Source organism: Nothobranchius furzeri, chromosome 13 (assembly GCF_043380555.1).
Source record: "Nothobranchius furzeri strain GRZ-AD chromosome 13, NfurGRZ-RIMD1, whole genome shotgun sequence".
Taxonomy (NCBI): Eukaryota; Metazoa; Chordata; class Actinopteri; order Cyprinodontiformes; family Nothobranchiidae; genus Nothobranchius; species Nothobranchius furzeri.
In genome coordinates, this window is record NC_091753.1 from 27,569,234 (window position 1) to 27,595,379 (window position 26,146).

At 45.8% G+C, this 26,146-nt stretch overlaps 1 protein-coding gene across 1 annotated transcript in view; it reads left to right on the top strand.

Moving 5' to 3' along the window:
* Positions 1 to 1,646, top strand: part of igsf5b (immunoglobulin superfamily, member 5b) — a 30,828-nt gene extending 29,182 nt beyond the window's left edge. The window contains exons 9-10 of the mRNA XM_015951956.3: positions 23 to 87; positions 1,367 to 1,646. Coding sequence (XP_015807442.3) covers positions 23 to 87; positions 1,367 to 1,462 — 161 coding nt within the window. The 3' untranslated portion in view covers positions 1,463 to 1,646. The remainder of the gene's footprint in view (positions 1 to 22; positions 88 to 1,366) is intronic.
* The last annotated feature ends 24,500 nt before the right edge of the window (positions 1,647 to 26,146 follow it).

A 26,146-nucleotide genomic window follows, 5' to 3' on the forward strand; every position in this document is an offset into this window, starting at 1 on the left:
AAAACTTTGCTTCACTCTGCAGACGTGGATAGCATCGAAGGTATCACCGAAGTTAGAGACCAAGTCAGATTTGACACATTTCGCAAGGTAAGCCCTTAAAATAAAACCCCATTAATAAAGAAAGAAAGAAAGAAAGAAAGAAAGAAAGAAAGAGAGAGAAAGAAAGAAATGTTGAGTCAAGAACATAGAAACAGAGAAGACTATGGAGATTTTATGCTTTGCGTTTCCTATGAACCCATTTTTAATAAGAACGTCCTGTTTTAGTGTTGGTCCTGCAGGATACGTGAGAGTTTAAAGGAAAAATCTGAGGCACCATCTTTCATCTGAAATATAGTTGATGAACCATTCATTTCTTTTTGCACCACTCAGTAAACAAAGCTGTAATTTTTGTGTCCTGTTACCATGGTGACCACAAATCCAGTCACCATGAATGGAGATTAGGATTTATATAATTGTTTACATCTAGCTGCCATTTGTTGAGGAGCCTGTTCCACCCAGAAACAGACACAGGCCAGGTCCCATTTCCAGCGACGGAGGCGGTTGGATTGAGTTAATTAGATACAAAGTGCTGCAAAAAGATTTAGCTCTTGTTTTTTGTCGTCAGATTTGATCACAAAAAAGACAAGCAGAGTAAGTACAACATGCAGTTTTCAAATGATGATTTCAGTTATAACGTAAGACACAAAAACCTTCCCAAACCAACCTGACCTGAAGCGAGAAAGCAGATATCTCTTGTCATTTCATACATTAATTACATTTCATTAGAAAAGCTGAGCTCATCCTCACTAGCCACACCCAGGCCTGATTCCAGACCATAAAACGTTACTTTACCAGAAAATGTCTGACAACATGAAGTAGGCTAAAGGATCTCAAAACAATAACATATCTTCAAAAGAAATTTCAACACAAAATAATTCAAATTCCAACCAACACAAATGGGGAAACTTTATATATTTTAATTATATGAAAATACATTTTACAGCTCAATGATTCTAAATCAAAAAATCTCTTTTTAAATATTAATTGGAGTTTCTTTGGCGCAGCTGTCATGATCAATTATCTGTTTTATTTCTCGTGACACATGACAAGTGTTGAAATGGTTGGCAGCTGGTTGTGTGATCTGAGAAATATACAGCAAATCAATCCTTGAATCACAGATATGAGATGCACAACAGCTCATTTACTTGTTTACTTTTCACATGGAGCAATATTCATAAGGGACTTTAAGATATAAACCTCTGCTGTGGCATTTCTGTATTTCTTAGATCTTCATTGTCCTGCACTCATTTATGATCATCTAATTCCGTGAAAATGTTACGCTCCTCATGTCCTGTGAATCCAGTAAGACTGTGACGTTGTCCTCCAGGTTCCTGATGTGGTGCACTCCAGCAGCGAGAGCCAAGCCAACGAGCCTCAACAGGAACCAACCTTCAGTAATGTCAGGAGACTTACTACTGTTTAAATATTAACCTCTAATATCATTTGAATGTAATGTTTTTTATTTTAACTCCTATGATATATTCTTGAGCATAAATCTGTCTTTTGTATGTTGATGTTTACTTTTTACTTTTACTTGAAATTTTCTTGCAGCCCAAAGTGATTCATCATCATTCATTTTAAATTATCTGTGACTGGGGGAGGTTTTTGTGCATGTCGACTCAGCAGATATTTAATAACTGAGGTTGTTGAACAGGAAAATAATTATGGGTATGTAATGCAAACTGTCAGAGAACCTTGCTACTTTATATTCATTATGTTTTGAATCATCAACAAACAAACAAACAAACACGATCTCTCAGAAAGAAATGTCTTCAGTGCTTCAGGGTGTAAAACAGGATTCACTGCTAGCCCGGACAGTAGATATTAGCATCTCCTCCAGTAGTAGATCTAAAGCTGCAATGGCAAAATTGCAAAACTAATTAGCTTAAAACAGTTTTTCATGTCTCTTAACAATGTTTTAACATAGTAAAGCTGTAAATTATTCTGGAGATTAAAAAAAGAAAAGAAAATAATTAATAAAGTGGTTATCTCGCAATTGTCTAAAAACCTCCGACTATAACACATTTTGGACCAAACAAAAGTATCAAAAGTAACGATTGGACCATCTGGTTGCCAGTCACAGAACCGCCGCACTCCCCTGGGTCCTTCATTCATTACACACTCAAGTATTTAGCAACAGAACACCACTAGTGTGAGAGGTTCTCCACAGCTGCAAACAGCTGGCTGCTAACACTTCATCTTTAGGACAAAATATTCCAACAAAAGAGTGACTGGTGTTTAGCACTATCTCGTTTCCTCTGGCAATGTGGGTGTCCGGTTCCGGCAGATGCGTCGGGAAAGATACCCAAGGGGAGGGGTGAATGTTCCGTGATCAAGTTTGCATTCAAAACCCAGCTTGTTCCGCAGATTTGCCAAAGCAGCTTTAAAATGACGATAAGTGGCTCGCTTCTCCCCCTACTGGTTGAAAAAGGAGTTACAGCCCTGCCGCAGGCTTTGCAGGTGTCATCAGACATAGTGTTGTACTTTGCATATTTTCATGCAGGGGCGGATTTAGCAATTTGGGGGCCCAAGGCGAACACAGACATGGGGCCCCTTACACTAAATTTTCAACAATCTTACCTTTAACTGGATTTGCGAAACTCTCCCCTCTTCTGACATGAGTTATTTTCCCTTTTTATTAGTCCTCCTCTTTTTTTCCTGTATTTCCCTCCCTTTGAGTGCTTTCAATATTTGCTCTGCTTTCTTTTTTCTGTCAGCGCTCCTGTGCTTTAGCCTTAGTTATTTTTTTTTCTATTTTCCATTTTGGTCTGTTTTCCTCCCTTTAAACATTTTCCATTGTCTTTCCTTTCTGCTTCCTTTTGATGTTTACATCGAAAAACAACGTCACTTTCAGAAGTGAAGATAAAAGCTTTTAGGAAGCATGCTGCTTCTTTCTCTTATTGGAGCCACTAGGATAACTTCATTTCATGCTTAATGTTTTGACTATCGCTTTGAGTTTGTTACGAATGCTCCCGCCTCTCTTCTTCTTATTATTTGTGGTCTTATGGGACTTGGCAAAAAACAATTTGGTGCATTACTGCCACCAACTGGATTGGAGTGGAATGACTACCAATCACTTCCTGTTTGTGCATCGCAGTCTTAATAACCCTTTTATGACCATAATTATAACAGGGCCGGCTGGTATTTTCTTTTAATCTTATGGCTGTAAAATTGTAATAAAAAGTGCAAAGTGTGTGTAAGTCTTCTCCTTTTTTCAGAACAACCTCAGCTTTCAGTGTATGGTTTGTATTTCCAAACCACTATAACATTTCACGAAAATAAACTTGAAGCCACTTCTCCTCCAGCTTCACTGGCTGCCAGTCAACTTTAGGGTTCATTTCTTAATCCTGGTTCTGGTCTATAGGGCCTTACATGGACAAGCACCATCTTACATTGGTGATCTTCTTAGTCCCTACACCCCCAGCAGGTCCCTGAGGTCCAGTGATCAAAGCCTACTGGTTGTGCAGCACCAGGCTAAACACCAAAGGTGACAGATCATTTGCTGCTGTGACCCCCAGACTCTGGAACTCTCTCCCCCTGAGCCTGAGATCAGTGGACTCAGTGGTCTCCTTTAAAAAGCAGCTGAAGACTCACTTGTTCAAGCTGGCTTTTGTATGACCTTCTTCACCACTCTCTCTTTATTCTGCTCTCCCCACCTATTCCACCTTCCTCACTGATTTCCCTCTTTCCTATTCACTCTCTCTCTCTTTCTTAACATTTTTTCTTTTAAATCCCAATTGCCTATTTTTGCTTTTTAAATATATTTTTAAACATTTTCTAAATGCTTTTTTATATTTATATTTTTGTTTTTGTGAAGCGCCTCGTGATTTTTATCTTGACAGGCGCTATAGAAATGATATTTTCTTCTTCTTCTTCTTCTTCTATTTAGAATGTATTTCTATTACAGCCTTTAAAAAATCAGCTTAAAAGTGAAAAAAGCAAAAAACGGATTTGAATTTTTTACAGTTGTTACTGAACAGGAACTTCAAAATTACTGGGCAAACAATTTAAACTTTGAACTGAAATGCATCTATTCTTAAAAAAGTTTGAACCTTGGTGTCTTGTAGCAGTTTTTAAGACTTTGTTTTTGTAAACTTTCAGACGTTTTTATTTGATGTGGTAGACCTTGAAGCAGCTTCTCTCCAGCTGCAGGCAGAGTCCAGCACACCTCACACCGCCATGGGGTGCTTCTCTGGCACACCGTGCACTGCCAGGGGCGTAGCACCAAATTCTGGGCCCTAGGTACAAGTCTTCTAGGTGGGCCCCCATGCTCAATTACTTAATATCTCTCTTACACATTTTTTGTCATGCTATAAGACAAGATAATAAATATGATCTTAGTTTAACCTCTATAATGAGCAAATACAAATGCCAGCATAATAAAAGTGAAATGCCCAGACTTCACATATAATTATTTTTATTTGCCAACAATGTGTTCAAACAAAAATCCTGGAATTTATTTTCCAGTAAATGCCCACTGACGGGTCTTCATGTTAGCAAAATCACTTATGAGATCTTTAAAGTCCAATCCTTTGGCTAATTGGCTTTCAATAGAAAGAAGAGCTAGGCTGTTCAGTCTATCCTGGGACATTGTTGATCTCAAATAATTTTTCACCAGTTTCAGTTTGCTAAAAGCCCGTTCACCCCCAGCAACAGTCACAGGTAGTGTGCAAAATATCCTCAGTCCAATACAAACTTCTCCAAAAATGCTCTGTAATTGCATCCTGTATGGCATTAAGCAGCTCAAGAGGAGACCGAATGTGTGGAAGTGTGGCACCATATAATGTTCTCAGGTGTAGCATCTCATTCTCAAATTCAGCTGTGAGATCCTTGTAATATTTTCTCATCAGTGCCTGGCATGATATCTTCATCTGCTCTTCAGTCATGTCTGTCATGGTTCATGATGTTAAGCTTTGCTGATATATATTTATATATTAAATACATATGACATGAAATAAACCAGGTTCTCTCTGTGAATGTAATGTACTCTAAATTTTATAATCCCTGCATTATCAGCAAAATTATAAGATTGTCCGTTTTCAAGATCAAATATAAAGACATTTAAAATAGGCTTAAAATATCTAACCAAGTCAATAACAATCCTCTAACACCAGTGTCATCATGCTATACGAAAAACAGTGGCAGCTTCTCATTCCTGAGATTACCACGAATCCATCGATACCAAGTTTGTCCTGGTCCATGACTGGGAAGGAGCTGAAATATCCACACAGAGTGAACCTGTTTTTACTGCGAGGTCCGCGAATTAATTGGCGGCGGCCGCCCGCGATAATAATTCTGATTAATATATATATATTTATTAGTGTTTTCACTGATAACACTACATAATTTATATTTGATCTTGATGGTGAAACTAAAGGCGTTTAACACTGAACACCTAACATGAATGCAGCTTCTGAGAGCTAGCTAATATCAGCTAAAACTGTGTTCTGCTGCTGCTGCTCACCTTCCTTCTTGAAAAACCTAGTCAATATTTGCTTCTGTTCAATTAACTTTTTCTCCTTCTCCTTCTTTTTTCTTTTCTTTTCTGGAAGCCAGATTTTCCTTTCTTGGGAAAAGACATGACTGACTCTCCTGCCTCCAGCTCTGGCTGTCGGCATCTGCGATGTCTCATTAGCTGCACATGCGGCCGTGCAGCCCCTGGCCGCTGGTGTGGACTAAACCACTTTGCACATTTTTAAGGGGTGATAGATGCCTCAGAGATTATTCAGTTATTATTTTTAAGGCAAAATTCTGTTTCTTAACCTCTTTATCCATGTAAAGGGAAGTTTATTAAGACATTAAGTAAGTTGGGGGAAAAACAACAACAATAAAACATTTTTATTCAAAGCTGTCTCAGGGCCCCTCCCTGCAGTGGGCCCTGGGTAAACGGTAACACCCCCCCCCCCCCCCCCCCCCAGTCCGACACCCCTGTGCACTGCTATACCAAAAACTTTTGTTTTAGCAAAAATAATTATTTATTGTAAAAAGATAAATAATGCTGGAATGAAGCTGAATCTTACAATTAGCAAATAGTTGAGGGTTGTTCAAATAAAAAAATAAAAAATAAAGATGGAACAAACATTCGTACCCTGGTTCACTGGAGATCTGTCCTTCTTCGTGGTCACTGTCTTCAGATATAAGCCTTCTGGGACACCTAATAGATCGTGTTGATTTTCTTTGAGGCATTTCCATAATTTCATGCTGGCTTTTTATGCTGATTAGCTTCCCCGTTCCGTTATCCTTTTTCACCGTGGCGCTGCGCTCCGTTTCAATCAGGCTGTACAGCAGGATTTCCCCTCGTAGCGATATTTTCCCTAACTCTGATTGCTTCATGCTATAGATCGTTGGAAAGCTGCTTTTATGTACTTTTAGGAACCGTTGGAATTTCCTGGATCTGATCAGCCATTCAAAAGTTATAAAACGGAGCATTTTGGATGACAAACTCAGCACGTCTCTGAATCTGTGTTGTGATTCGGTGCGCTCAAGACAGGGAATCCCGGTGGCTACCGTAATGTATTGTATATGCACGAAAAGCCCCATTTTTAATCTTTTCAGCACTTTTGGAATTTTAATGATATCTTGAACGGTTCAGGAATTATGGTAATGAGAAGTGCATGTCCAATCCCACCTGCGGCCACAGGTTGGTAATAAGAATATTGTGGCATTAACAGAGGGGTATTGGCGGTCAGGGCTAGGGGGCCCCCCAACACAAGGGGGCCCCAGGCGGCCGCCTACCTATGCCTAATGGTAAAACCGCCTCTGTTTTCATGGATGTATGATTATTGGCAGTTCAGAAAAAAAATGCTTGCTACTTTTTAGAAGGTTTGAAACTGAAACCAACAAGTGTATGCTCCACTGATGGTCACTCTCATTATAGCTCTTGCTTTGCATCCAAATACTGTATATTTTCCTTGTTAAATTAAATAAAATTCAATTGATATAGTGCCAAATCAAGGCTGCGCAGAGGTGCAGTGGTTAGAGCTGTTGCCTTGCAGCAAGAAGGTCCTGGGTTCGTCTCCTGGCCTGGGATCTTTCTGCATGGAGTTTGCTCGTTCTCCCTGGGCATGCGTGGGTTCTCTCCGGGTATTCCGGCTTCCTCCCACAGTCCAAAAACATGACTAATTGGTCTGTTCAAAATTGTTCTTAGGTGTGAGTGTGTGCATGATTGTTTGTCCCGTGTGTCTCTGTGCCCCCCCCCCCCCCCCGCAACTCCACGTGGACAAAGCGGGTTCAGACAATGGATGGATGGATAGTACAAAATCACAACAAGACTCATCTCAAGGCAATTCACAAAGTGAACATTTCAATTGAACCAACAAATCAGCACATTGACTTTAGTTCATTATTCCAATTAGTTAGAGGTTTCTAAAATTAAAAAATACATTGCATCGAGCCACTGACTTGTTGTGTCAGTGACTTTACAGCAATCTCCATACTAACCCCTCCTTTCCACCAGACACAAATGCGTCGCAAGATAGCCACAAAACCTACTTTGTGGCAGCTAGCCTCCATTGTGGTGGATGGGTTGCTTTCCACCGGCTGCAAAGTGTCACGTTTGAACGCGTCCCAGAAACATAAGGACGCTTTGCTTACGTTTCAAGTGTAATTTTGTAGCCCCTATGCTTCCAGAACACACCGAACTCCGCATTTCAGATCTGTCCAGACAGGAAGCCAAACATGAAAGCAGTGTAAAACATCTGGAAACTTTAAAAAATAAAAGGCACGCTCAGATTTCCAATTGCTTAACTAGTCAAAAACGTATGTCTTTTCCTGTGAAACCTCTGTAGCCGAGGTAAACGGATCAGAAAATAATCCACAGACCTCTTTGGATACATGCAGCCATCTGTCTCCTTGCTTGTTATCATGTGAACTTCAGAAATTATGCATGGTGTTACCGTTCTCCTGTGATTTGACCCCCATTTTTTGTCTGAAATGTTGGAAGGGTGCTCACGGATAAAACATTTGTATTATGTTACATGTCGCTCCCACAGCTGGTAGAAAGCAGGGGTAAGCAAGCATGTAGCGACAGTGGAGAGGAAAACTCCTCTTTAACAGGAAAGAATCTGCAGCAGAGGCACGCACACTATGTTAAAGTATCAGGAGGAGGATATTTGGTTGGCAGCAGTGTGCCAGCTGATGACCCCTCCAGGAAGGTGAGTTTACCTGAACATCTATTCTTTATGTGTGACCAAGTTGTTGATAGAAACTGTGAAGCAAACTGTGATTCCTGCAGCTTTATTAGTGTACGTGGAAAAGAGAGCTGGTTAGAACCGGGGGGGGGGGGGGGGGGGGGGGGGGGGGGTTGGTGTGTGTCTAACATCGCTATAGCTCTCGTGGAAACACACAACTCCAGATTTATCCCCAGTGACTGACATAACATTTGCGTATCTTAATAGTAGGAGACAAAGACTAGCAGATTGGATATTACAAGGAGCATGTAATACATTTCGCTGGCTTTGCATTTTTTTTCACATTATAGAAATAATAGCAGTCGTTTGCCACGTATAATTCAAAAATAATTAATTCATCACTTCTATTTCTGCAACATTTGTTACTCCAAACATGAATAAACAGGGCATCCATTAGAAGTTTTGCTTTTCTCTGCTTTAAAACGATAGTGTTTTTCACCTTCTGATAGGATCTATTCTTTAGATTTATCTCATCGCTGATCGAAATTTTAATTATTTTACAATAAAAGCATTGCTGAAAAAATAGTGCTTCTAAAACCTTTCCCAGCTGATTTACAAGATACTTCAATAATTCTTTACAGTAAAGAACATTTTGTTAATTCTTTGTCAGAATCATCCAGAGATGCATTATAAATGGATAAAAAACTGGTGAAAAGATGGAGTGACAGCATGCGTGCTTGCATTATTGACGGTAGCACACTGACACAGTTCCCTGCTCTTCTCCACCACCAGATGGCTGACACAGATCCTCGGTTTGGAAATCACATCTCACTCGTGAACGTGATGAAAGTGTTTGTCCTCCTTCTCTCCTCCACTATGCTTTCATCGTCTGTTTTCTCGCACCAAACACCTGCCACCCAAGCAACAGCCTCATAAATAAAGTAGCTTGTCTGGGATGCCTATTACATTTTGGTTTTCAGACTACCCATGCTTTTTCCTGGGGCTCACTTTGGGCTCTCCTCTGGTGTCACTTACATCTCACAACACACACATAAAAGGTGATGGTGATTCTCATGATCATAACTTTGCATCTCTTTCTGCTGCTTCAGCACTTTCTTCTTCTGCTACAAACCCTCTGCAGAGGACCTGGTGGTGCAGGTTTCTGCTTCCTTCTTTGCTGCATGCATGCACAACATGAAACTACAGAGTGGAACAGAACTGTGGGGGATGACAGACGGCTGCAGCTAACGGTTATTTGATGATAATTAGCAAGAAGCCACTGTTCTCCTTTTTTCGGGGTGTGTGGATAAATAAATGAAAACTTTGCCTAATGGTTCTCTGGAGTACACCATGATGTCTCCAGAGACTTGTTAAATTCTGCTTTCTACTTCCTGTTTGTCGGGGTCCATTAGCAGTCCAGTCACCGAAGAGCTGTTGGAGAAACAGCTCACGTTAAAGCTGCACGCTTACAAAGGATCCATCCTGGATTGAAACAGCCACCATAAAAACCATCTCTTTGGGAAATTAATGTAACAAAGTGCAGTTTTGGAGACTAAACAACTATGTTCATTACAAAAAGAGAATGTGGGTGAGTAGATCAGATTTAGAATAGAACAGACCAGACCTGCAGTAGCGCTCCATCCTACACTGGAAGTGGGAGTCTACTGCTGAACGAGCTGCTCAGTGTTCGTACCATCTACTTGTTTTGTTGACCAAAGTTTAATGTAGATTTGTGGAGAATGAAACACATTGAACAAATGCCAAATTTATCAGGAGTTTGTTGTTTATTGCAGATTAAGACTCCTAAAGCTGGGTTCTCACCCCCCTAATCACTGCTGGTCCTCTTCTGCAGAAATATAAGAATGAAAACATGAAATGAAAGAGAAAAACCAGAGAACTTCCTGTAGAGGCTGCAGAAGGAGATTTCCTATTTGTTTGTATTAAATTTTTTAATAAACTGGGTCAGCCATCGCTCAGGGGTCATGTTGAAGTGACATCATCAGCCCTGTTGCTGCCAGGCGGCGAACAAAAAACAACTCAATGGATTCATGATGAATTCTCTAGAAGCTTTATCCAAACCTTCTGTTACTTGATTTTTAATGTTTATGGTGAAGTCTACAGTGATAAAAAAATACAATAAATAAAATCAAAATTTAAGACCATTACTTAATGCAATAATCAGATTAAAATTTTAAAGTTTTCAAATTTTAATTAGTCAATAAGTGAAGAAATAATACAAAACAGTGACTGACTTTATTAGAGAGAAGCTCTTGGCACGGGTCAAGGCAAATTAGGTGATGGATGTTTTGTTTGTGCCCCCTCGAGGGACAGCACTGGTGGAGCTCCAGTAACTGACAGCTAATGCTTTTAGGGGTATCGTGGTATGAGGCTACTGCTAGATTAAAGCCTTTCAAATGTTATTTGGTGTGACTGTCTTCACCTTAGTTGACACCGAGGTCTTCCCTAGCCATTAAATGAACGAGCGATTTAGCTGACTGAGACCCAAACACAACACACGACCAGATGAAACACCAAATGGAGCAGATCAATTAAAGGTGCTTCGTTACAGGTAGTGGAGATGCAAAAATAAAGTCAATAGAAATCCACACAGGATGTCTGAGAGAAAATATAAATGAAATATACAACAGAGATCAAATATCAGGAAAATAGAAACTCAATACTGAAATGATTTTGAAAAGTCAGACAAGATCAAATTAACTAAACCAAGGAAAACAGAAGAAATGTTTTAGAGAATCAAAGACCCTCAGAATGATTCTGTGCAGCCCCTGGTTGTATTTCTATGATATAATGTTTTTTGTTTCTCCAGCAGGCTGCTAATGTAGATATTAGACACTTTTTACCAATAAGACATTATCAGACCTGTAGATGTGGAAGTTTGGGCAGCCTTGTTAACCTCCATGATTTTCCTGTATAAATCGTTGGTTAAGATAAAAAAAAACGATGTCAGTTAAATATATCATATAGGAGACACAGAGTGATATTTAACAAGTGAAACAAAGTTTCTAGGATTTATATAAAGTGTGCAATAATTGTTTCAGCAAAATTAGGCAGGTGAATAAATTTGGGCACCATTTCCAAAACCTTTAGAAATAATTATTGGAACTCAAAATTAGTCTGGTAAACTCAGTGACGTTTGACCTCCGTACAAAGGTGAATCCAACTATGAGAAAGAGTAATTAAGGGAGCCCATTGTAAGTTTCTCTCCTCTTTGCATATTCTCTGAAGAGTAGCAACATGGGGGTCTCAAAACAAATCTCACATGAGCTGAAAACAAAGATTGTTCACCATCATGGTTTAGAAAGCTGTGTCATAGATTTCAGCTGTCTGTTTCAACAGTTAGGAACACATTGAGGAAATGGACGACCGTTCAAGTTAAGTTAAGTTAACAGTCAACCCACAGACCAGCACCAAAAACCTACAACATCATCCTGCTGCAGATGGAGTCACTGTGCATCGTTCAACTATTTGGCACACTTTACACAAGGAGATGCTGCATGTGAGAGTGATGCAGAGGAAGAATTTTCTCCACCCACAGTACGAACAGAGCTGCTTGAGGTTTGCTAAAGCACATTTGGACAAGCCAGCTTCATTTATGAATAAGGTGTTGTGGATGATGAAACTAAAATCGAGTTATTTGTGCATAACAAGGGGAGTTATGCATGAAGGAAAAAGAACACATTATTCCAAGAAAATCACCTGGTACCTAGAGTAAAACATGTGGTGGTTCCATCATGCTGTGGGCTGTGTGGCCAGTGCAGGGACTGGGGATTGTGTTCATTTATTTATTTATTTTCCATATCCTGTCTGGCTGTGAAGCAAACAGAATTAATGTCTGAATGCTGGTGACAAGCCTTACAGATTTACTCTCAAGTGGAGCACCAAAGCTTTTGCTTTTAATGTCACGCCTGACACTTAAAACTTTATTGTTATTGTTTTTTTGAATGCTTGTAATTCCGACCAGACACGGAGACAGAGGTGAAAGAGAAAGGGAAAGACAAAAAAAAAAGGGGGGGGGGTGGGGGGGGGGGGTCCACAAAAATAAACAATCAATGATGAACAAGAGTCTGCTTCTATGTCAGGTTTTGCGGCTGAGCTGAAGCGTAGCGGAGATGGTTTGTGGCGTAACTGTGTGACCCAGACGTGGAGTGGCTAGCGCTGGGTTAGACAGAGCATGCAGCTTTACTCTGGGAACGGCGACACAGCGCTCGGAGAGAGCCGAGACTGAGTAGCAGTTCCGGAAGGATAAGGAAGCTGGCTTACTGGTAGTAGACAGCGTGGATAGATCCTTTTGCTGGGTTTGAGGGCTGGTAAGCCTGAGAACTCGATTCAAAGTCTGGTAGGAACGATGACTGAGTGATGAATGAACGCCGGTGCTTCCGTAAATAGCGTCGGCGTGTTGACGTCGGCAAGCCACGTTGGTGGCGGGAATGTTGGGAAATGGTGGCACACATCACATGCAGCAGTGAACTCGCGGACATCCTTCCTCATAGAAGGCCACCAGAGACCCCGATGGAGGAACTGGAGGGTACGGGCTTGGCCTTGATGTCCCGCGAGTCGTGAACAATGCCCCCACATGAGTGCCTCTCGTCAGTAGGAGGTTGGAACGTAGAGGCGGTTCGGGGGAGTCTCTGGGGGCGCCGGATCGCCAGGAAGTGCAGCCCTTATGGATTGTTCCAACGGCCACTGGAGAGAGGCTAGGAAGCGTTGAGCCGGCAGAATGGTCAGAGGCTCCGGGGGGCTTGAATCTGGTGCGAAATGCAGAGAGAGGGCATCCGCCTTGAGGTTCTTGGAGCCAGGCCGGTAGGCGATATGGAAATTGTACGGCTCGAAAAAGAGGGCCCACCGAGCCTGACGAGGATTGAGTTGACGAGCGGTCTGAAGATGGATGAGATTCTGGTGGTCGGTCCAGATCAGAAAAGGGTCGGTGGTACCCAAGAGCCACTGCCGCCATTCCTCCAGGGCCCATTTTATCGCCAGCAGTTCTCTGTCGCCGACCCCATAGTTCTGCTGTGTGGGGGAGAACTTCCGGGAAAAGTAAGCGCATGGGTGGAGCTTAGAGTCCGGGCCCCGTTGCGAGAGGATGGCCCCCGCTCCTACATCAGAGGCGTCCACCTCCACAACGAAGGGCCGGGTCAGATCCGGGTGTAGGAGGATGGGTTCTTTAACAAAGCGCCCAACCAGATCATGGAAGGCACGGAGAGCCTCTGGAGTAAGGCGGAAAGGGCGAGGCTGGTTGGTGGCTTTGGTGAGAGAGGTCAGAGGTGCTGCGAGGGAACTGAAGTTGCGTATGAACCTCCGGTAGAAGTTCGAGAAGCCCAGGAAGCTTTGCAACTGTCTCAGGGTCGTGGGTAGAGGCCACTGAGCTACTGCCTGGACCTTCTGAGGGTCCATCTTCAGGCCCTGGGAGGAGGCCTGATTGATTGATTGATTTATTGATTGATTGAGATGGAAAAGCCCAGGAAGGAGGTGGACTCCTGGTGAAACGCACACTTCCCCAGTTTGCAGTACAGATTGTGGTCCAGTAGGCGGGACAGAACGGCCCGAACATGCCGGACGTGTTCCTCGGCCGTGCGGGAGTAGATGAGGATATCATCCAGATATACAAAGACCCAACGACCCAACATGTCTCTTAGTACATCCATAATGAATCGCTGGAAGACGGCGGGGCTATTGCAGAGGCCAAAAGGCATCACCAAGTACTCGTAGTGGCCGGTGGGCGTGATGAAGGCGGTCTTCCACTCCTCACCCTCCTTGATATGGATCAGGTTGTAAGCACTGCGCAGGTCCAGTTTGGTGAATGGAGCGGCTTGGGTGATGGCGTCCAGGGCGGTGCCCATGAGAGGAAGAGGGTGACGGTCCCGGATCGTTATTTTGTTTAACCCTCGATAGTCTATACAGAGCTGGAGATCTCCCTCCTTCTTTATCACAAAGAAAAACCCTGTGGCTCCGGGGGATGTTGAGGGACGGATGAACCCCTTCTGGAGGGCATCGGTTATATAAGTGTCCATTGCCCGGGTCTCCGCCGGAGAGAGGGAGTAAAGGCGACCCCGAGGGGGGGTGGTGCCGGGCTGGAGCCTGATCTCCAGGTCATAGGGTCGATGAGGAGGTAGCCTGGTAGTGGGTTCCTTAGCAAAGACCTGAGCAAGGTCGTGGTATTGAGGAGGAAAGAGCGTCAGGTCTACGTCCTTGGGAGGAGTTGCACTAGTCTGAGGTGTAGGGGAGCCACGGTGGTTCTGGCAACTCGCGCCCCAGGCCAGGACCTTACTGGTGGACCAGGAGATGTGAGGCTCATGGCGGCAGAACCAGGAATGGCCCAGGATGAGAGGTGTAGCCGGAGCCTGGATGACCAGGAAGTGAAGGGTCTCCAGGTCAATGGTCATGTGGAGATCCTGGGTTCGGTGGGTGAGAGGGTACGGCATGATTGGCCAGCCGTCCACAGAGGTCACAGGAATGGGTCGGTTGAGAGCATTAAGGGGTATCTTGAGCTGGGTGATCAGTCCTTGGTCGATAAAACATTCAGCGGCACCAGTGTCTAAAAGAGCCTCCAGTCTGGTCGGGCCTTGGTCCAGGTGGAGAGAGACCGGGAGAGTGGTGCGGTGTGGGACCGGAAAAGTGGAGACTCCAGGCAGGACAGCCCCTACTCCGACCCGGAGGGACCGTTTCCCGGTCTTTTTGGACACGTGCCACGGTGGTGACCCAGATCCCTACAGTACGCGCATCGTCCCTCCTGATAGCGCCGCACCCGTTCCTCAGGGGGGAGATGTCCGAGCTGCATCAGTTCCTCCATTGGTTGGTGGGCCGGACGACGGGGTGACGTTCTGGTGTGGATAGGAGCCAACATGGTGCTCGGTCTGTTCAGGATGCAGCGGTCCAACTGGAGGGCCAGATCCACCGCCAGGTCCAGGGAGGTTGGGGCCTCATGTCCGATCATGCCCTCCCGGATTCGGGGGAACAACCCCTCCAGGTAAAATGCCTTTAGGGTGGCATCATCCCACGTCAACCGAGCGGCTGTCGTCCAGAAGCGGGAGGTGTACTGAGCCACTGTCTGGGAGCCCTGACGAAGCTGAATCAGCCAGGTCTCGTCCGAGACCTCGCTGCTGGGATGAACAAATGTCTTCTTCATCTCCTTCACAAAAGTCTCATAGTCATTGCAGGCAGGAGATTTCTGATTGTAAAGAGCCGCCGCCCATTCACCGGCTCGACCCATCAGCAGGGAGGTCAGCAGGGCGACACGAGAACAGGAAGTGGGGTAGCGCGCCGGCTGGCATTCAAAAGTCATTGCTAGGACAGCCAGCATGGCCTCTGGGGACCCCCTGGTTCCATCCCACTTCTCTGGAAGACTGAGGCGTGGTTCCATTGTATCGGAAACGGCTGAGGTCCGTCGTTGCATGGTAGTGGAAAGCTGTACCACCAGCTCGGTGAGGGCCTCGAGCTTCGTGGCTTGGTGATCAGCTACGACACGGAGCTGAGTCATTTCTGCCATCTGTCGATTCACAGTTGTGCATAGTTGAGCCACTTCTGCACGCAGATGAGTGAACTCCGCTGGGTCAACTTGAGACTCAGTCATCCTGTCAGGTTTTGCGGCTGAGCTGAAGCATAGCGGAGATGGTTTGTGGTGTAATTGTGTGACCCAGATGCGGAATGGCTAGCGTTGGGTTAGACAGAGCACGCAGCTTTACTCTGGGAACGGCGACAAAGCGCTCAGAGAGAGCCGAGACTGAGTAGCAGTTCCGGAAGGATAAGGAAGCTGGCTTACTGGTAGTAGACAGCATGGATAGATCCTTTTGCTGGGTTTGAGGGCTGGTAAACCTGAGAACTCGATTCAAAGTCTGGTAGGAACGATGACTGAGTGATGAATGAACGCCGGTGCTTCCGTAAATAGCGTCGGCGTGATGACGTCGGCAAGCCACGTTGGTGGCGGGAATGTTGGGAAATGGTGGCGAGAATGCTGGGAAGTGTAGTTAACCGGATGAGTTCGTGACATTCTACAACTGCAGAAGGAGAAAAAAAAAGAAAAGGGACGCACAACAATACAACAGGAGCAAACTATCACTGTGTCAACCTGATGAGGAAATATAAAATCAACATTGTTTTACTGAAAAATCACAATAATAAATCACAGTGCATTAAGTGAAGAAGAAGAAGAAAATATAATTTCTATAGTGCCTCTCAAGATAAAATTCACGAGGCGCTTCACAAAAACAAAAAAAATGTAAAAATATAAAAAAGCATTTAGAAAATGTTTAAAAATATATTTAAAATGAGCAAAAATAGGCAATTGGGATTTAAAAGAAAAAAATGTTAAGAAAGAGAGAGAGTGAATAGCAAAGTGAGAAATCAGTGGATCCTGAGGAAGGTGGAATAGGTGGGGAGAGCAGAATAAAGAGAGAGTGGTGAAGAAGGTCATACAAAAGCCAGCTTGAACAAGTGAGTCTTCAGCTGCTTTTTGAAGGAGACCACTGAGTCCACTGATCTCAGGCTCAGGGGGAGAGAGTTCCAGAGTCTGGGGCCACAGCAGCAAATGATCTGTCACCTTTGGTCTTTAGCCTGGTGCGCTGCACAACCAGTAGGCTTTGATCACTGGACCTCAGGGACCTGCTGGGGGTGTAGGAACTAAGAAGATCACCAATGTAAGATGGTGCTTGCCCATGTAAGGCCCTATAGACCAGAACCAGGATCTTGAAATGAACCCTGAAGTTGACTGGCAGCCAGTGATGCTGGAGGAGAAGCGGGATGATGTGGGTGTGTTTGGAGGACTTGGTCAGAAGCCGAGCACAGGCATTCTGAACCACCTGTAGACGGTTCAGGGAGGTTCTGCTCAGACACGTGAAAAGAGAGTTACAGTAGTCTAAGCATGAGGAGATGAAGGTGTGGATAACTGTCTCAAGTTCCGAGCAGGACAAAATGGGACTCAGCTTAGCAATGTTCCTGAGATGGAAGAAGGAAGAGCGAACAAGAGAACTGACGTGAGCATCCAGGGTGAGAGCTGGGTCAAAGGTCACGCCAAGATTCCTGACAGAAGGTTTGGTGTGGGAAGCAAGCTGACCAAGAGAGTCTCTGACTTTGGGAACCAGCTTGTCTGGGGCACAGATGAGGATCTCAGTCTTATCTTCATTCAGCTGTAGAAAGCTCCCAGCCATCCAGGTTTTGATAGAGTCTAAGCAGGTGTGTAACAGCTGCAGCTTAGACATCTCATTGGGCTTAAAGGAGATGTACAGTTGAATATCATCTGCATAAAGATGGTAGGAAATTCCTTTGAAGGAGTTCAGGATGTGCTGAAGAGGGAGCAGATAGAGGAGGAAGAGCAGAGGCCCCAGCACAGAACCTTGTGGGACACCATGGGTAAGAGAGGTGGTGGAGGACCTAAACTTGGAGATGGCCACAGAAAAGGAGTGCTCAGAGAGATAAGAGGAGAACCACTCCAGAGCAGTTCCTGATAGGCCTACCCAGTCTCTCAGCCTCTCCAGTAGCAGGTGATGGTCAACAGTGTCAAAGGCTGCAGTCAGGTCCAACAGGACCAGAACAGAACAGTCCCCTGCATCACTGTGAGTCAGAAGGTCATTAGAGACCCTAAGAAGAGCTGTTTCAGTAGAATGAGCTCTACGAAAACCTGACTGGAAGGTCTCATAGATGTTATGTTCATCAAAAGCAGCTGTGAGTTGTTTAGCCACAACCTTTTCCAAGATCTTGGAGATGAACGGAAGATTAGAGATGGGTCTGAAGCTGCTATGGAGAGAGGGGTCAAGACTCGTTTTTTTAAGAAGCGGGTGGATTACAGCGTTCTTAAAGTAAGCAGGGACCTGACCAGAAACCAGAGAAGCATTAATAATGGAGAGCACGCTGGGACCAATGGACTGAAAAGCACTTTTAAACAAAGATGAGGGTAAGATGTCGAGTGGGCATGCAGAGGTCTTCATAGAGTTAACTAGTTTGGTTAACTCAGGCAAAGAAACAGGAGCAAAGCTATCTAGGATGATGGGCCTGGTTAGAGTCGGGAGTTACAACAGAGTGGATGGAGGCTATAGGAGTGGCAGGAGAGACGATGCTGCTGATGGTGTTAAACAGCACCTTGGGGTTCCCTTTGCTCTGGGACACCAGGTTGGAGAAATAGGAAACCCTAGTGTCTCTGACTGCAGAGTTAAAGGACATCAGAAGTTCCTTTAAGTGCAGCAGATGGACGTGGAGATGGGTTTTCTTCCACAAATGCTCAATTTTTCTGCATTGGCGCTTCAGGCTGCGAAGGCTGTCATTAAACCAGAGAGTAGGGTTCACTGCAGGAACTGATCTGGTTCTGACAGGACAGATGTTGTCCAGAATGGAGAGGCAGTGCTCGTTAAACTGAGAAGTTAAGGAATCTGGGTTGTTATCAGAAGAACAGGGTGGATCAAAAGCAGCAGAAAAAGTGCTAGCTGTGCTCTCATTAAGAAAACGAGAACTAACCATACAGCGAGCAGGAGGAGAGGCGCAGAGGATTGCCCCGAGGGGCCACAACCAGCAGCCGGAAGAGTCCCAGGGGATATCAAGTCCACAGGCCCGCCCGCAGCCTCCCACCCTCAAGCCGGCCGAGCCCGGAACCACGCTCTGCTACAACCAAATCTCAGTAAGAACTCTCCCCACTATCAATATCAATATCTCCCCGTCCCGATCATCATTTCTTGTGTAATTTCTTCCAGTGATCCAATCTCTAGCTCCAGAACCAGCCCATCCCTGCCTCCGCTCACCTCTGTTGAGGGTCTGACCTCATGAGGAAATTACTATGCAGTGATTTTCTCCAAAATGACTGTGCTTAAATTGCTCTGAAAAGCAAATAATCACATCAGCGCCAAGAAACTTCATTTCCCATGATGCTTTGCACACGGAAGCATTGGGTGATGTTACCGCCTAGTACCAGAAACACGTTCTGCGCATGTGCGGGAAGCCGTGGAGCTTTTCCCGCGAACTAAGACCATAAATCTTCAGCAGAGACAAAGAAACATCGTTCTTTTGCCCAGGATACCTGGCGGTAAGGACACGCTTGTCAACGCTCCGTCAACTTGAGCACGCGGAAGCTCTAAGTGCCAAGTTGAGCCCACGCAACCGCTGGAAACTACACTCAACTCCATCGGGACCTGACTGGGAACGAGCGGAGCTCCATTCAGCTCTCAGAGACGCTGTAAGTTGTCAAACTCAGCACAAAAGAAACTTCGTTCTCTTTATGTCCAGCCGTGGAGAAACACTCGTGGAGCCAAACAACGGAGAAAGCATTAAACCGACGGATGACGCTGAAAACTGCGGAGAAAACGGAGAACCGTCAAATCATAACAGCGGGGACGCCTTGCTGCTTTGGTGATGAGAAAACTCATTTTTTTCTCTCTCCTTTTCTTCTCCCGTTTCCTCTATAGTCCAGAATAAGCAATAAAACCGCGCTATTGCTTAAAAAGTAGCTTCGTGTTTTCCTCTTTCGCTCCCAATTCGTCCTTCGGGTCATTTTGAAAGAATAAACTGCTTATTGATCATCGCTAATATCTTTAGTCGTCAGCTCTGGCCAGGCTGCCGACTCCTTTTAGATTAAATAATTTACAAGTGACCCTTTTGTTGTTTGTTAACTTTTGAAGTGTTTGAGTTAAGTTTTACTGTGATTCTAAGCCACTAAGTGTTCGGGAAAGTAGAAAACTTTACACATCCAGGTCTCCTGTTGAATGCGAGGGGAGGGGAAGAGCCCCACACACACTCACAGCTCCCTCCCCCCACCTACTCTGGGGAAACAAAGACCCATTCATCTCACACACACACACACACTCACTCACACACACCACACAAACACCTTGAACATTATTTTGAATATACATCCTTTTATTATATCACATGGTTATTATTCATTTATGCCACTGTTTATTCATTTGACAAATTGTTAATTAAACGTTATAAAATTCAGATTTTCGTCTCCAGTAGCTTTGTTGTGTCGAAGAGAAGTCTCTGCTCCAAGGATTCTACGAACTTCAAGAAAGACTGATAAGAGTTTTGGATTCAATTTTTCCCCGGTAAAAGGGGAATGGTGCCCCGTATATCTAAGAATATCTTAATTAATTAATAAATCAGTAAATATTCCCATATTTACAGAATTTATTGAAGAATCCAAAAGTAAGTTGAAGCTTACTAATTGTTCGCTCCTAATAACCCCAACATTAATTGGTGCAGCCCGCGTGAGGCTTGGATACACAGAGATTTCTATCCGGCACAAACAAACAAATAAATCCAAAGAGCTTGAATTAAAAATAATCCGTTGTTCAGCCTTGAACCAGCAACAGAGTGGTGCTGATTTCGCTGAGCAGGAAGCTGCATCGAACTCTCACCAGTAACTCAGTGCTTCTTTAAAGGTGCAACGTGTAAATTAATTCTGGTTGACCTTTTAGGTTAAAAATTCAGTTTTTCCTTAAAGGTGCAACGTGTAATTAATTCTGGCTAACCTTTTAGGTTAAAATTCAGCTTTTCCTTAAAGGTGCAACGTGTAATTAATTCTGGCTAACCTTTTAGGTTAAAATTCAGTTTTTCCTTAAAGGTGCAACGTGTAATTAATTCTGGCTAACCTTTTAGGTTAAAATTCAGTTCCTCATTAAAGGTGCAGCGTGTAAGTAATTCTGACTAACCCTTTTAGGCTAAAATTAACTGCTAATTTAGCGACTTTAACTCACAGTGGCTATTGTAACTAACTGAAACCTTCACTCAAAGACTGATAACACCTTGTTTGCTAATATTCTGAAGGAATAACTAGCATATTTAACACTGCAAGTGTTGTAAGACGTTGCTACGGCAACGCACCAGCTTTTGCTAAAATACTGAAAGGAATAGTATTTTAAGCGTCAGTCACGGCATTCCGTGCAATCTTAAAACGCTAAAACCTGTGCGCACAAAGGTTAATTTAGTGTTTTTCTGCTACAAAGCTAGCAGTTGCTGCCAAAGGTGCAGCCTTGAGCTATCTGCAGAAGCTCTACTAGGCTATTTTTGGTTCGGTTGTTAAATGGAGGGACAGAGTAGTGAACTGACCAACTCCCAGCAACCAGGTGGCGCTGCGGCCCACGACTATGAACCTGGCCTACTTTCTGGACAAATATTGTCCAAACTGGTCGCGGTTGCTCGAGAACCCGACTACCCTTCTAGGGATTTCACTGAAGAACAGCGTAGCGTCGAGCTAGAAGCTGTAATTGATCAAATAGAAAACCCGGATGGTACAAAACCAATCCAGGTTCACTTAGCTAAGTTAGCCCTGATCCTCTATCAGAGAGGACTCCAACGTGGTCAGAAGATCATGAACCTCCAGAGTATGCTAGCTGAAAAACAGCGAAATGGAAGGCTGATCGAGGAAGACAACACCAGCACCGATTCTGGGGAAGATGGGGAGAAGACCCCGCCCCCTTCTGCTGATGACAACAGACAGTGGGAAGGGGGGAAACACCAGGACTCTCTGGACGGACGCACGCCGCAGGGGAGAGAGGAAGCTCATCTGTCCCAACCTTCGGCCCCGTTCCCTACACACACTCTAGGGCATTCAGGACCACCTAGGGGCCGAGAGCAGTTCGCCCTCGAATCCCAGGTTGGACCACCACCCTCATCTTCACGGCCTTCTCAATCAGTGAGAAGTCGACCAGCTGAGCGGCACCTCTATTTAGACCGCTCCCCCAGTCCACAAAGGGTGCAAGGTGCCGATTGGGGTTATGCACCCCAAGCTGCACCTCAACCATCTACCCATCCTAGCTACTCCGGTATTCGGCATGCCGATAACCAGCTGCATGACAGAGCATACTACGCAGACGTGCCCCGGGAGGAGGACCTCCCAAGACACCCACGTGACGTGCCAGCAGCCCGTCACAGCATGCCGAACCCCGATTTGGGCCCCAGGAGTCAACATTGGGAGCCCAGAGCACACCAGCGATATCCAGCGCTCTTTGAGACAGACCGTGGGTCAGAGTCAGAGGATGACGCGCCGTACCGTGAGTCAGGGCTCCGTGTACGTCAAATTGAATTGCTAGCTAAAGACATAGAACGCTTTGATCCTAACACCAATGAATCCAATGTCGATGATTATCTCAGGGAGATAGAACGTTGTCTGCTTGATCTTCCAGCACCCTCTTCAAGGGAAAAGCTCAAGCTAATTTGGAAAACCACATCTAGAACGGTGCACGGTTTCATGGAAACTCTACCACCTGACATTCGAGATCGGTACTCCTCGCTCTGCCGAGCGTTGAGGGATGAATACGCCACGTATGCAGACTCCGCGTCAGCTACAATGGGGGCCTTCTCCATCAAACACGGGAGGAACGAACCCCCCAGAGAGTATTATCGCCGACTCAAAAGTGCTTATTTCCAAGGTCGAAACGGCCCTGGGCTCGAGGAAGACCCTGCCTTCAGATCCCTGTTCATTCACAACCTGCACGAGTGTGTTCGCTTCGAAGTCTCAATGTATTGTCGGATGAAGAAACTGACAACTCAGGAGATTAGGAGATACGCTCAACAGGCTTGGGAAGCCGGCGGAAAGCCCCAAAAGCCTGACGCACATCACCGCGTCATGCACCTAGCTCCCGACGCTGAGCCGCGTTTGGAGCTCGAAGGCACAGAAGCTCCACCCACTAAGCCAAAATCTGCTAAACCTAGACCTGCTAAACCACGAAAGCAGTCCCAATCTCCTCAACAGGGGAAGGGGGGTGCTGATTGGCCGCCTAGGTCTGGACAATCAGACAGGAAGTGGCCCAACCAAAACCAACGGCAGGCAGGTCGGAACAGTGGAAGGTTTAAGGAGCGCCGCCAACAGGTAAGTCCCGAACGCAAGTCCGCAGGTGAGTACTTGACCAAAGCCGACCTCCAGGAGATGTTTCAGCAGTTCCTAGCTAAACAGAAGGAACAGCTGAGATCTGCAGATGAGACCCCTGCACCAAAGTCTTCTTCTAAGAAGCCAGACCCAGAGCCAACGTCCGCATGACTAGGCGTGGCTCAACCCCCCAGCGTGGCCAGGACCTACCTGATCAGCTGGGGGAACACTACTGGTAGATCACAGGAGTCTCCTGAAATCTACCCCCCAGAGAAACCTGATACTAAATTTCTGAAGTTCCTTGGTGACTTAACAAACCATGATCATGCTCGCCGTTTGTACTGTAGCACCAACGTAGGTGGGTGCATACAGGTTGATGCTCTGCTGGATACCGGCTCAGAAATCACCCTGATGTGCTCCACACTGTTCCATCGCGTGTCTGACACCATGCGGTCACTCGGGAAACCAGTCCAGGTAGAGCCCTGTGACCTGAAAATCACCAGCTACACCCAGACCCGGGAGTGTATCACTCACCGGGCGTGGCTGGATATCACCTTCCAAGACATGACTCTGGTTCACCCGTTTTATGTCTGCCAGCTAGACACTGAACCACTTCTCATTGGTCAGGACCTGCTTGAACGTCTAGCTCCCCTCATCGACTGCCAGAAGGGTCAACTGTGGGCCCAGGTGGACACACCTAAGCCCTGGAACCCAGATAGCAGCCGACCATCCTCCATTCTTGAAGTCAGCATAAGTGAGCCGCAAAACCCTTGTTCCAAGGTGATGCCCCTCCCTACGGCTCCCACAGACGATGTCCGCCTGCAAAGGCACGAAACCGCTCCTGGAACTCTGCTCTGCACACATTCATCTTTTCTCTGCTCGCTGAAGAACGTCAGCCTGCAGCCATATGCACCACACATAGTTGGTGGTCTTACCATCAACTGCACCCACATCTCAGATGCTCGCCTTGCTCTTTGGTCTGAAAAGTCAGCCATCAGCCAGCAGACGTTTGAACACCTGCGTCAGAAGGACCCCCTTCTGGTCAGTGTGACACGTAGCCATCGGCTCTTGTCACCTACTTGGCCGCAGAGGCTCCTGAAAGCGCCAGAGGTCTGCTCTCTGACTATCCAACTTGGAGCAAGACAGCTCACACATACATTCAGCATCATACCACAGCTTGATCCACCTGCACTCATTGGAGCAGATCTGCTGGTTCGACTAGGTGCCCAGCTGGACACTTGCAATCAAGTCCTTTGGGCCCGGGCCACACCTTCCTCTGAGCCTCGCTCAGAAGGCCGTGAACACTTGCTGTCCGGACAGACCATTCCACAGGCCTGCCGTGCAGTGGTTGAGGCCAGCACGGTTCTGCCCCCACTGGTCAAAGGAGTGCCTGTTCGTCTGACTCTGATGAAGCATCAGAAGCTGCCAGGCACACAGGCCTTCTTCCAGCCATCACCACACTTCTTGGAGCTCAACTTAGCCGTCTGTGGCACGCCACTCTTGGAGCTGAACAATCGTTCTGCGTACTTGTTGGTCGAAAATCCGACCCGGAGTCCTATCTACATGCCGGCAGGAAAGCCCTTGGGCATGCTGATAGATAGCTCATTCCATGACTTCGAACTTTCAGTTCCCGTGATCGGACAACTTCCGTTGTTCTTGAACGACAGACAGGTTGGTGTAGACACATTCAGTACTTTCCCTTCACAAATGATTACCATCAAGCGGCATGAAGCCCTTCCTGAGGAACCCATTTGCAGTGCAACCTTAGATACTGACGGCGGTCAGTGTCTAACGGTTTTTGCAATAAATACTCAACCCTCTGAGTCACCGGTTGAAAGCCCGGAACACCAGAGACCCTCCTCCTCTGAACCTTATGACGGCTTCGAGGCCGAAGTCAGCCAGCAGCTTGACAAAGCGGATGCGCTGGAGTCAGAGGAGCAGAGAGCAGAGCTTAGAAGCCTGTTCTATGAGTTTCAGTCCGTCTTATCCAGGGACTCCCTGGACTGTGGACTCACAAACCTGCATACGGTTCGCATTCCAACGAACCCGAATGCCCCTCCTACTTTTGTACGTCAGTACAAGATTCCCCTCGCTGCTTATGAGTCGATCCAAGAGATCCTCGATCAGCTGAAGGAGAAAAACATCATCAGAGAGTGTAACTCCACTTACAACTCTCCCATCTGGCCGGTTCTGAAACCGACTGGGAAATGGCGTCTCACCATAGACTATCGTGCACTGAACAAAGAAGTACCTCTCTCCAGGTGGCCTATGATCCATTTAGATCAGGAGCTAGCCAGAGTCAGAGATGCTCGTTTCTTCTCTACGGTTGACGTAGCCAACGGCTTCTGGACCATGAAGGTTGAGCCGGCGGACCAGTATAAACTGGCTTTCTCCTTTGGAAATCGCCAATATACTTGGAACCGCTGCCCCTTTGGCTACTCTAACTCACCTGCAGAGTTCAACATCTTCCTCCACAAAGCCATGTCAGATGCTGCTTCCAGAGGGAACCTCATATATGTCGATGACATCTTGATGAGGAGTCGAACCTTCGAGGAGCACCTGGTTGAGCTCCGTCATGTGCTGCAACAGCTCGCTGACGCCGGAGCTAAATTGGCGATTCTCAAGGGACAGTGGTGTCGAACCAAAGTGGAGTATGTTGGACTGCTGGTTGGCCCTAATGGAGTCGAGCCCCAAGCGGGACGCATTAGAGCCATTCAGGACATCAAAGCCGCAGCTAATCTGACTGAACTCAGGAGCTTCCTCGGAGTCTGCAACTACTCCAGACAGTTCATTGAGGAGTACGCTGAAACAGCGAGGCCCCTCACTGAGCTGCTTCGGAACGACACACCTTTCGTGTGGGACAGACCCCAAGAACTCTCCTTCCAGTTCCTAAAACAGAAGTTGGCGTCCGCACCCTGTCTGGCTTACCCAGACAAGGATAAAGAGTTCTACATAGAGGCGACTTTCTCCTCTCACTGCCTGAGCGCTGCTTTGAAGCAGAAACACGACCAGGACATGAGAGTTGTGGCATACGCCAGCAAGCCTCTGAGCAAGGTGGAACTCCAGTTCTCAGACTGTGAGAGAGCCCTCCTCTCTACAGTCTGGGCTGTCGAACACTTTCGTAGTTACATCGGTGGACAGAAAGTGATCATTGAAACGTGTCATCAGCCTGTCA